Source organism: Silurus aristotelis (assembly GCF_946808225.1).
Source record: "Silurus aristotelis genome assembly, chromosome: 4".
Lineage (NCBI taxonomy): Eukaryota > Metazoa > Chordata > Actinopteri > Siluriformes > Siluridae > Silurus > Silurus aristotelis.
In genome coordinates this window covers 36,376,428-36,388,566 of record NC_139577.1, presented here as the reverse complement: position 1 = coordinate 36,388,566, position 12,139 = coordinate 36,376,428, and the positions used below count along the sequence as shown (strand labels likewise).

General features: G+C 40.3%; 1 protein-coding gene across 1 annotated transcript in view; it reads left to right on the top strand.

Moving 5' to 3' along the window:
* The window catches only part of LOC310724784 (uncharacterized protein), a gene marked incomplete at its 5' end in the record, with an annotated part of 47,472 nt that extends 36,160 nt beyond the window's left edge, over positions 1-11,312 (top strand). Inside the window, 11 exons of the mRNA XM_083539055.1 lie at positions 65-160; positions 260-414; positions 519-640; positions 8,648-8,709; positions 8,798-8,895; positions 9,002-9,047; positions 9,729-9,907; positions 9,994-10,115; positions 10,201-10,262; positions 10,352-10,622; positions 10,827-11,312. Of these exons, the coding sequence (XP_083395181.1) occupies positions 65-160; positions 260-414; positions 519-640; positions 8,648-8,709; positions 8,798-8,895; positions 9,002-9,047; positions 9,729-9,907; positions 9,994-10,115; positions 10,201-10,262; positions 10,352-10,622; positions 10,827-10,922 (1,309 nt within the window). The 3' untranslated portion in view covers positions 10,923-11,312. The remainder of the gene's footprint in view (positions 1-64; positions 161-259; positions 415-518; positions 641-8,647; positions 8,710-8,797; positions 8,896-9,001; positions 9,048-9,728; positions 9,908-9,993; positions 10,116-10,200; positions 10,263-10,351; positions 10,623-10,826) is intronic.
* Positions 11,313-12,139: the final 827 nt, after the last annotated feature.

The following is a 12,139-nucleotide window of genomic DNA, read 5'->3' as shown; positions in this document are numbered from 1 at the left end:
ATATTTCTTGTATGAATTAGGCATTGTTTGTGTTATGAAGACCATCTTTCTTATTTTTGCACAGGAGTTTAGATAACTTGCTCAAAGGTGACATGGAGTACAGCTTCCAAGCTGGTGATTCTTATATTCCAAACAGTTTCCTCAGTCAGCTAAGCCTTATGTATGCAAAGCATCCATCATGTACATTTTATGAAATTGTAAGTGTTTTGAAAAAATAATTCACAGTATATTTAACCTGTATAACACATTTCTTTTGCAGAACTGGTTCAGCTGTGGTCCAGGCAAAACTGATGTTTAACTCCTCCTTTTTGGCTCTCAGTGAAAATCTGGTCGTCAGTGCTATAACATATCTGCTGAACACTCGAATCAGAAATTTTGGTGACACAGTAAATGTCTTGAACTTCACTTATGAGAGTAAGATTTCTGTATTTATTATACTACCCTGCAAATATACACATAATTGTCCTATCCATTTAATATTTAAGACCATTCTATTAAACATTTTCTTTATTCCACAGATATTTCAGACACATCCTGTGCAATCATATTCACAATCAGCATCAGTGGAATCCACATGCCAGAGAACCCTGATCTCAGGAATGACACCTACAACCAAGTGGCAAGCATCATCAATAATGTAGTAAGTGAACGTAACAGTTGTTTAATTGCAATTATAGCAAACCTCACTTTGTGAGAAAAGAACTCTCCTAGTAATAAATACTATTATTCCTGTCAGAGTTGTTATAAATGGATAATATGAAAAGAGTGCACAACCTATTAACAAAAGCATGGTAAAACCAGTCTGGGGAGAAAAACTTGAGAGGAAGGAGGGAAAACTTTTTTCTGTCCTAGCCTTTTGTGTGTGTGTGTGTGTGTGTGTGTGTGTGTGTGTGTGTGTGTGTGTGTGTGTGTGTGTGTGTGTCTTGCAAATTCTACCAAACTGTATCATACTCTATCTTTCTCATTGGTTAAAGGGGACAAAAACAATACAAAGAGAAACAAATAAACAGACTGGTGGTAATAAGACATATTTCAGAATCATTACTATTCCCTATTGTAAAGTAATTCACTTAAACCATCTGCACCCCTACTCTGTCAAACACTTTGAAACTGAATAGTGACAGTGTAGTAACCTAAACACAGATTATTATGTATGGTTATTTTGATGTAATTTTTAAAGGACACATTGTGATCAGAGTGTAAGCAGGTGTAGTGGGATCGCTGTGCGTTGTGTGCATTTTTAAATAAAAAGTTTTCACACGTTGGTACAATCGTCATATGATTTACTTTCAGCTTCTGTGTTCTCTCATCACTGTATTGAAACAACACACCATCAGACAATAAATAGAGAATCTCTGGTCTAGCCGTGCCTCTCATCGCTATCACATTCCGCAAAAGAGAGATAACAATACATTGACAATTTCTATAAAAACTATAATGACAATATAACATTCAAAGAAAGGAAAATACAGAAAAATAAAAATACTATAATGATCCATTTACAAGTAATGGTGGCCATTACCCGAAATAATTCTACAAATAACTATACACGTGACTGTAAATCAAGAGGAAAATATAAAAAAAAAATATTCTAACACTTTTTCCTGAAGAGCTGATAAATCATACCGCTCATCGCTATTACATTCCGGAAAAGAGAGAGGGCGCACGGAAATGATGTCAGCTCTACCTTTGCGCTTACACATGAAAGCTTGCATGACAGCACTTCATATTATACCTGTGACCACATGACTGTGCATCACTCATGCAATCTCCAATACAAATTTCAAAATAAATAAAGAAAACCCACACCTTAATACCACTGATTAATCATAACTCCAATAATCTAGTGTAACACCATTACTCTTGCCACACAGGGACTCCTGCAAAAAAATGTTTTTAAATCTTAAATAAAAATTCAAGACAGATGGTAGGGCATACATGAAGTAGCTCAGGAGACCTGAAATTCCACCCACTCCAACTTTTATTACATTTGGCATTTATCAAGAGGTAGAATTACAATTATTTAAATTAAACAGCTCAGCAGTTCAGAGTTATATGGCCATGCTCAAGGGCTCAGAATAGTCAGTTTGGTCAAGCTGAGACTTGAACTTATGATCAGATGGTCAATATCCAGGTAGGTTTAAATCCTACCTGTCCAATCGTTACCATTTCGTAGATTTAAATGGAGAGCTATCCAGGATAATGCTAGTAAATTATGGCGTGCCACAAGGGTCAGTTCTGGGACCCCTGCTTTTTACAATATACATGCTTCCATTAGGAAATATTATTAGAAGGCATGGAATTAGCTTCCATTGTTATGCTGATGATACCCAGCTATATATTTCATCCAAACCAGGCGATACAGCTCAATTAGCTCGCATAACTGAGTGTGTTGAAGAAATAAGAGATTGGATGACCCATAACTTTCTGCTATTAAATCCTGATAAAACGGAGATTTTGCTCATCGGCCCAAAAAATAGTACACAGAAGCTCCAGCATCTCAGCCTGCATTTAGACGGTTGTTCTGTAACTACTAGTTCAACGGTAAAAGACCTGGGAGTTATTTTAGACAGCAACTTATCTTTTAAAAATCACATCAATCAAGTTACAAAAACAGCCTTCTTTCACCTTAGAAATATTTCTAAGCTAAGAAATATGTTATCTATATCTGATGCAGAGAAGCTCGTCCATGCGTTTATGACCTCTAGAATAGACTACTGTAATGCATTACTAGGTGGATGTCCTGCATCATTAATAAACAAGCTTCAGTTAGTTCAGAATGCCACAGCAAGAGTTCTTACTAGGTCAAGAAAATACGATCATATAACCCCAATCTTATCGTCCCTACATTGGCTTCCTATTAAGTTTCGAATAGACTACAAACTACTGCTACTCACTTATAAAGCACTAAATGGTTTGGCTCCCATGTATCTATCCAGTCTCTTAACACGCTACAATCCGTCACGCTCCCTGAGATCTCAAAACTCTGGGCTTCTAGTAGTTCCTAGAATAGCAAAGTCCACTAAAGGCGGTAGAGCATTTTCACATTTAGCTCCTAAACTCTGGAATAGTCTTCCTGACAGTGTTCGGGGTTCAGATACACTCTCCCAGTTTAGGTGCAGATTAAAAACATATCTTTTTAGCAAAGCCTACACATAACACACATCACACACATCACATCACAACCTTGTGCTCCAGAACATCTGATCACATGCACATTATCAACTTGTGCTGTTAATATCATGAACAGCAGCTACGCTAATTCCTCTCCACTGCTTCTCTTTCTCTCCCCATCCCGAGGCTTCCTGAGGTTTGGCCAGCTCCAGTCACGTCCCACCTCGTGAAGATTATGGACCTATGGATGATCATGGAGAAGTAGATGCCGAGTGTTTAAAGGCCCTGGCATGGAGAAGCTGATGCTGGATCTATGATGATCACAAATTGTTCTGTATTGTTGAAAGATTTATGACCAAACTTTTGATGTCACCCATATGAGGATGGGTTCCCCTTTGAGTCTGGTTCCTCTCAAGGTTTCTTCCTCATATCATCTAAGGGAGTTTTTCCTTGCCACTGTCGCCACGGCTGCTCATCAGGGACAAACGCACACCATTCACCTTCACTGTTGTTTTCTGTAAAGCTGCTTTGAGACAATGTCTGTTGTGAAAAGCGCTATACAAATAAACTTGACTTGACTTGACTTGATCTTAACTGTTGAGCAACAACTTCCTGTCAAAAACCTGAATAAATATGTGAGTATGTGTGGGGGATGGGGATCGGTCCTTTACCTTATAAAAACCTATTCATAAAAAGCTTGACTAAAGCAATGTTTTCAAGTTCAAAAGTGAACACTGCTCAAGTTTGAGTCTCAAGCATTAATTGGAAGACTGTTCCATAAATCAATTAAATTTGATACAGTTGTATTGGTAGAAGTTGTATGAAAGAATGTATGTGTTTAGTGACTATAAGATTTTTCTTTATAATTATAAGCTTATCCCTAATGAATGAGCCAGTAGGGACTGTGGCAAGGAAACATTCCTGAGATGGCATGAGGAAATAACCTTGAGAAAAAACACCTCTAGGTTACATATGTAACCTTAGTTCCCTGAGGGAACGAGACGCTGCGTCACAACGCTTTGGGACTGCTTCCATGTTGTCCATGCTCTGAATCTGTGTGCAATGGAAGGCACGGAGTCACCGGTGGGGTGACTTGAGACTGATGTCTCTCTTCTGTAAGAGAGTGTGCCATAGAGATGCAGCATCTTATTCTCTCAGGGAACTAGGGTTACATACATAACCTAGAGATGTCCCCAAACGGGAACTCGAGCTACGTCGCAACGCTTTGGGAATGAGAGTTCAATTATGCCAGAATGACCAGTCCTTGACCAGTGTGTATAGGCACAGCTAGCTCAAAAGGACGAAGGGGCCAGGAGTGGAACTGCGGTCAAGGTTATAAAACTGGCTTAATTTGCTAAAATGGTGCACGCGTAAACTTTTAGGGTGGTTGAAGCCAACCCTTTGGCTAACTGTCCTTGGAGAAATTCCAGCAATGAAATAACTGGGCAGTGAACTGGATCCAAATAGTGGTACTCACACAACACAGTGAACAGGTGCTATCTCGGGGCACATGACCTACTCGTGGAGGGAGCTCTGGAGTGGAGAATGGTCTCTAGCACTTTGGTGGAGAGATGGGAACTTCAGAGCTGTGCCCTCACAGGGGTCACAGCAAAAGCCTCCACAAATCTGGGGGGGGGGGGGGGGGCAAGATATAACACCCCCTGATTAAGAGAGGAGATCCTTCCTCAGGGGAATATCTTAGGGAGGATGCTCGAGGAGGGCTCCCAGGTCTGCAAACCATGGTCTGCCTGGCCATCTTGGTGGACACCAGGGGGTAAGGGAAAACCAGAGAGAAGTGGGCAACGTCTCTTGAGACATGAACAGGTCCATCTGAGCTTTGCAGAATCTCTACCAAATATGCTTCACCACATGTGGATGGAGCCGCCATTCCCAGGGTCTCAAGCACTGTCTCGGCAGGGTGTCTGCTGCTTCATTCAACCCACCATAGTGGGATGAACCCCTACAAAGCGGGGTGGTTGAGACCCGAATTGAATCGAATAGCCTCATTCTACAGTGTGCAGGACCCACAGAGACACATCCGGCAGAGCTTCCATCTTGCCTCTCTCTTCTCTTGAGACTGATGTCTGGTATGCCCTGTTGTGGCCCTAGGAACCTCGAAAAAGGCAGCAAGTTCTGAGCAAGTTCTGCTGGACCTCTACGATACCGGGTGGAAACTGAGAAGGATGCTTGTTGGAGCTGGCTGTGCCCTGAAACACATTCTGTGGCAGGGTTAATAGACCAGGTCCCTAAAGGAGCCGGGACAGGGCAGGCACCAAGTAGTGTGGTCCAGCGTGCTTCCTTTATGGCCAAATCCCAAGCACGTTCTATGACAAAACTTTTTGGTCAAAGCTTTTCAATTAAAAATTACAGTTCTTGGATCAGCCACTTCCTGGGGCTTCAACCCAATGTGCCGCGCAGGATCCCTGACCGGGGGAGTGCATGATGCAATGCTTCATTTCTGAGGTTCCAGATTGGAGGTGCTGGGTTGAACATGGGGTTGCGCCTGCTGAGCAGCCCCATGAGAGCAGCGTGGAAGGTACCGCTGTAACGCTGACGCTTGTTTTTTCCTACTGAAACCTCTCAACCACTGCGTTAATGGAATTGCCGAAGAGGACAATGGGAATAAGGGGGCATCCAGCAGTATGGCACTATCTTTGTTGTAAATGTCCAACAAGGTGTGCAATAAGTGTCTCTTGGTGGAGACTAGGGTTGCAAGGGCCTTTTGATGGTCTTTTGGTGGCTCTTTAGTGGCTCTGAGTGCCAGATCCGCCTCCTGTCTGACTTTGTCCGTCAACCTGTCCATCCCCCCTGCAAACAGGAAAGGGGTCAGAGCCGTTTTTTGATGCATGTCGTTCCTATTGCACACTTCACTGCTGTCACACTGTCCTCATACAAGTCCTGCACCACCCTTACATACTTCTCTGACACACCTGACTTCCTCATACAATACCACAACTCCTCTCTCCACCCTGTCATACACTTTCTCTAAATCCACAAACACACAATGCAACTCCTTCTGACCTTCTCTTTACTTCACTTTCAATATTCTTAAAGCAAATATTGCATCCATAGTGCTCTTCGGCATAAAACCATACTTTTCTCTCAGCCTGGCTTATACTACTCTTTTCCATAACTTAATGGTGTGACTGATCAACTTTATTTCCCTGTAGTTACTGCAGGTCTGCAGATCTCCCTTGTTCTTAAAAATCAGTACCAGCACACTCCTTCTCCATTCCTCAGGCATTCTTTCACCTTCCAAAATCTTGTTAAACTATCTGGTTAAAAACTCCACTTCTATGTCTCCTAAACATCTCCACGCTTCTACCATCTCTTTCTGTCATTTTCCTCATTCATCAGCTGCTCAAAATACTCCCTTCACCTTCTCAACACACTCGCCTCACTAGTCAACACATTTCCATCTCCATCCTTTATTGCTTTAACTTGCAGCACATCCTTCCCAGCTCGGTTTCTCTGCCTGGATAATCAGTACAAATCCTTTTCTCCTGCCTTAGTGTCCAACTTCTCATGCAGCTCCTCAGATGTCTTTGGCTTTTGCCACGTCCCTCTTTACCTGCTGCCACACCTTCTTGTTCTCCTGGCTATTTTTTTCATCACTCTGTCGATCTCAATCCTGTTTTACCAACATCTTTCCCCTTTTGCTCTCCTGCACATTGTCAATTCACCACTATGTCTCTGTCTTTCTTTCTATTTAAGGATGCCATACCAAGTACCTTTCTAACTGTCTCACTTATCACTTCTGCGGTAGTTGCATCATCCAGCACCTCTTCACCACCACCGAGCCCCTGTCTGACCTCTTCGCTGAACCTCACACTACAGTCTTCCTCCTTTGGTTTCCACCATCTTATTATTCTTTAAGTCCTCACTCTCCTCTTCTTCTTCTTCACGCCATTCTACAGACCACCATCCGATGCTGTCTAGCTACACTGTCCCATGCCATCACCTTACAGTCTCCAATCTCCTTCAGGTTGCATCTCCTGCATAGAACATTGTCCACCTGTGTGCACCTTCCTCCACTCTTATACGTCACCCTATGATCCTCCTTCTTCTTAAAATACGTGTTCACCACTGCCATTTCCATCCTTTTAGCATTTTCGCATCCTTTCACATTCCTCTCCTTAAGACCATACCTACCTATCAACTCCTCATCTCCTCTGTCCCCTTTACCAACATGCACATTAAAGTCTGCCCCAATCACTAATATTTCATTCCTAGGTTCACTCTCCACCACTTCATCTAACTCATATGCTTCATTCACTTGTGGAGCAAAGGCACTGATGACATTTATCATCACCGCTTCAACTTCCAGCTTCACGTTCATCATGTTCAATCCATGGTGTGGATTTCTTTTTCCATCCACACCATGATAGAACAGTTTATGTTCCTGGTCTCACTCCCTTTCCACTTGGTGGTCTAAACACACAACATATCGTCTCTAGGTTACAACCGTAACCCTAGGTACCCGAGGGAACGAGACGCTGCGTCGAAACGCTATGGGAAAGCCCCTGCGTGACCGTGCTCTGAACCACGTGTGTAATCTGACCAAAAGGTGTTTGGAACATGACGTCATCAGCAGGCGACGACGCATTACAGGAAGCTACAAATGGCTGCAAGATGGACAAGACTCTAGCTCCTGCGAGAGAAGGTAAGCGCCGCAGGGATGCAGGGAGTGTGGCACGGAGATGCAGCATCTCGTTCCCTCGGGCCACATTCCGGGTGGAGTGAGCTCGAACCCCGAGCGGTGCGGGTAGGCCAGAGGACTCGTGAGCCGACACAATCGCATCCACTACCCATCTGCTCAAAGACTGCTTATTGGCCGGGAAACCTTTCCTGTTAGGATAGCAGACATAGCAGACAAGCAGCTGCTACGACTTCCTCCACGGACCCAACTTCCTCGCACTGGACACAGTCGGTGCTGTCGCTCCTGTTCGGGGGCTGTAAATGGAGGAGGGCAGAATGCCTGTAACACGACAGGATGTAAGGGAGCGGAAGGCACCTTAGGTACGTACCCAGGTTTCGGATAGAGAAACGCTATGGCCATGCCAGGGGCAAACTCCAGGCGAGACGGGGCCACGGACAGAGCCTGCAGATCCCCAATCCTCTTCAGGGAGGAAATCGCTAAGAGGAAGGTGGTCTTAATAGACAGAAACCTAAGGGCCATATCGGCTAATGGCTCGAAGGGGGGGCTCAGATAGAGCTGCCAACACAACTGCCAGATCCCAGACAGGCACTCAGGGTCGCATCCCGGGCCTCAGCCTCCGGGTGCCTCGGAGGAAACGTGTCACCAGTGGGGGCCTACCCAGCGACTGCCCCGCAGGCGGGGAGCCATATGCCGCGATGGCGGACACGTAAACCTTCAGGGTCGAAGGGGTTAACCCTGCAGCAAACTGTTACTGTAGGAACTCCAGAACCGAACCGATCGGGCAGTGAATCCAATAATGTTTTTCTAGATATTTATTAGCCTCAGGTAAATTGTGCTATGTACTTTAAACCCATATACATTTTTTTTTATTAGCTTAACCTAATCCTGGCTGAGCCAATGAATTCTACTTTGCATACGCAAGAAGCCAAATTCATGTAAGTAACAAATAAAATTTTTTAACTCAAATTTGGTTAACTTAACTCTGCATTTTACAATCCTAATGCTGAATGGTATGATTTACAGGAGCATATTTAATCTGAGTGTGGGGGAAATGCTGTACAGTTTCCAAGAGGAAAACATTACGAAATTAACCAACTTTATCAATCTTTTAAATGCATATGGTATATTTATTTTAAACTTTATGAATGCATATGATTGAAATTACTGTGTATTTTACATATTAATTTGACCTGCAGTATTTGTATAATCTAGATCTTGTTTTTGTAGGTATGGCAGCAAACATCTCTGCAGCGAGCACTTCACCTCCATCTTTGTAAGTGCTTTTATTCTTAATGTAATTTCACTATGCATTGTGTCATTAAAAGTTACTGGCAACAATTTATTACATTTGAGTGCAGATTTTGAAATGATGTAGAAAAATTATTTTTGAGAAACAAAACTTGTGCATTAGGTTAAAATGAGCAAACTAATAATGTGCTGAAACTGTGATAAAACAGATATAGATTAACATATATACACTATAGATTTACATACAGTATATACATTGAACATTAATACTATACCCCATGTAATATCAGAAGGTTCATGCTTGTCCTATTGTTTTTTTTTATACTGAGATTATTTATTGCTCTTATTTGCACTACTTTGCTCATGTAATAATTCATGAATTATTTATTTCTGAAGTAAAATTTTTACATTTTCAGGTTGTTACAATATTATATTTAAGTTTACTCACACAATTCAAGCAGATATGAATTTAATTGATTAAAGAATCAAAACACATTAATAAAACATTCCAGTAAAATTTTAATGTGCACAGTTTTACAATTTGATTTGACCAGGTACATCTATAATGAGTAAAATATGTATATCCATATTTATTTTGACATAAATTCTAAATAGTTGACTTTTAATTAGTAGTAGTATACTTATTATTCCTTATTCATGTGCACATGTTGTTGAGTAACCACATCTTACTCCTCTTCTGTTTCAGAATTGGAACTGTTTTGATTTATATCCGTCTTGTTTTTAAAAACTTGACCAATGTTCCGAGTCAGGCTGATGTTATTAAAGCTGCCAATGCTTTACTGGACTCAAGTGTCAGATTAGCACGAGATACTGAAACTGTAAAAGTGTTTAATCCTGTCAGCATACAGGATGTCACCTATCAGAGTAAGTTTCTCCTATCTGATTTATTTTAAATAATATTATGAATAAATAACATTACAACATTTATAAGCCTCGCATTTTCATTTTAGAATTGGGCAATAACTCATACATTATTGGCTTTGGATTTGCAATTATAAATGTAAGCATTGCTTTGAACACTGATCTACGGAACGATACATATGATTTAATCCAAAATACAATCAACGGCCTGGTGAGTATGGCCTGCCTTGTACTCTAGCTTGCAAATTAAATCTTAATGGTTACAGGTGTATCTAAACTTTACATTTTATATTCAGCTTAACAGAATTCTGAATTCCCCAAATTCCAAACCATTTATCTTCCCACGAGCAAACTATATGTAAGTTGGTACTCAAACCTTCTTTTGAATACATTTAATTTGAAATGTAATAATTTAAATATTTAATAAATTTTGTCTTTTTCTTTTAGGGGTAATTCTACCATGATTGTAGCTGATTCAGAATATGTCTTTTCACAAGGTGGTTCAGATGGGCTGAGATTTGAACCAAGTGGATTTCTTGCTCAGATACTCATAGTTAGTGGCCTGAGTGACCCACCCTCTCCTACCTTAGCACCCACAACCATTGTGACTGAGTTTTTACCAATCTCAGTTGAGGGAGGGCTTCCAGAATGGGCACTGGCTATCATTATCCCCTGCACTGTAGCTATAATACTTATACCATGCTGGATTTTAATCTGTGTAAGTCCAATGAAACCGATCAGAATTTAATTTATAAATAATAAACAATATGTATAAATAGTTTATGTTTATAAATGTCAAAGATTTGTATTATGTACAATTATACATTAGATAAAATATGTAACAAAATTACAGCTTTATCACAAATCAAAACCTGCTACTCAATTTCAGTTTCTTTTTCTTCTTTTTTAATATCTTTCTCAGTGTCTGCTGTGTGGCTGTTGTGCTGCCTTAAGGAGACGTTACAGTCGAAGAAGGTCCTACAATGTACAGTACACAACACGGAATGGACTCTTTTAAAAGACAAACTAAAAGATGTCAGCCTGCACCCCAGCCCCCTGAAAAAAAGAGAAAAACACAAATTACTAATAGATCTAAAAACAAAAACATATAAAGAGTACAATTTATATATGTAATTGATTTATACTTTCCATTTTAATTAATTATTTCTACAAAATCAGTACATTTTGCAAATCTTTGTAAACACAGAATATGAAAACATGTATTTTTCTAGGCACTTGTGACAATAATTAAAAATTACATTCAAGGCCCTATGGAAAATTTCATTTGAGGCCCCTTACAAACACACACACACACACACACACACACACACACACACACACACACACACACAATCACACACCCTGGCCTTCCTTCTTCCACAAACAAATAAAAAACACTTGAAACAAATATAATTTCAAAACTTTTTATTTATACAAAATGTTATTAGTACTTTTATATATTTATTTAGATTTGCATATAAATTTTACTTTGGCTAAGGTCAGTACTAACAAAGAAAAATAGAAAATATGAAAGGTCAACTGGACCAGCTCTTCTTCTTTTTGCTGTTTCATTTACAAATGTTTACTTTTTTTGTATTTTAAAAGTCAGCTGGTAAGCCAATCTCACTGCAAGGATAGAATCAAGAAGATCAAGTCAAGAAGCTTTTATTGTCATTTCAACCACATAAAGTGCATCGTGTGCAAACAATGCAAACAAAAAAACAGTGCAGACAGACAACACAAGACAGTGTCGGACAAATACACAAAACCCAACATCAGCATTAAACCTAATGTTTTAAGTACACACACCAGTCACCAGTGTTGTGCTCGTTACTAAAAAATAGTAACTAGTTACAGTTACTCGTTACTTCATTCAAAAAGTAACTCCGTTACTTTGTTGATTATTTACACCAAAAAGTAATGCGTTACTGTTAAAAGTAACTTTTTAGTTACTTTTTTAAATAATGTTCTTTAATGTTCCCATTAATGCCCTTTTATGCGTTATGGTGTATACAAACTGACTTAAACACAAAGTAATTTTTAAACACTTCTATTGTTGTGCTCTTTAAAATGTTCCTTTCACAGCTTAAGTATGAAAACTATCAACCATGTAGAACAGAACACCGGGTTAGCTTCTAGCTTCTAGCATGGAGTTTCTGGAGGAGCTTCAGCAGATTGGAGTTGCTGTTTATCGCAGTAGATACGAGCTTCGAACCAGAAAGACACAGCTTACAT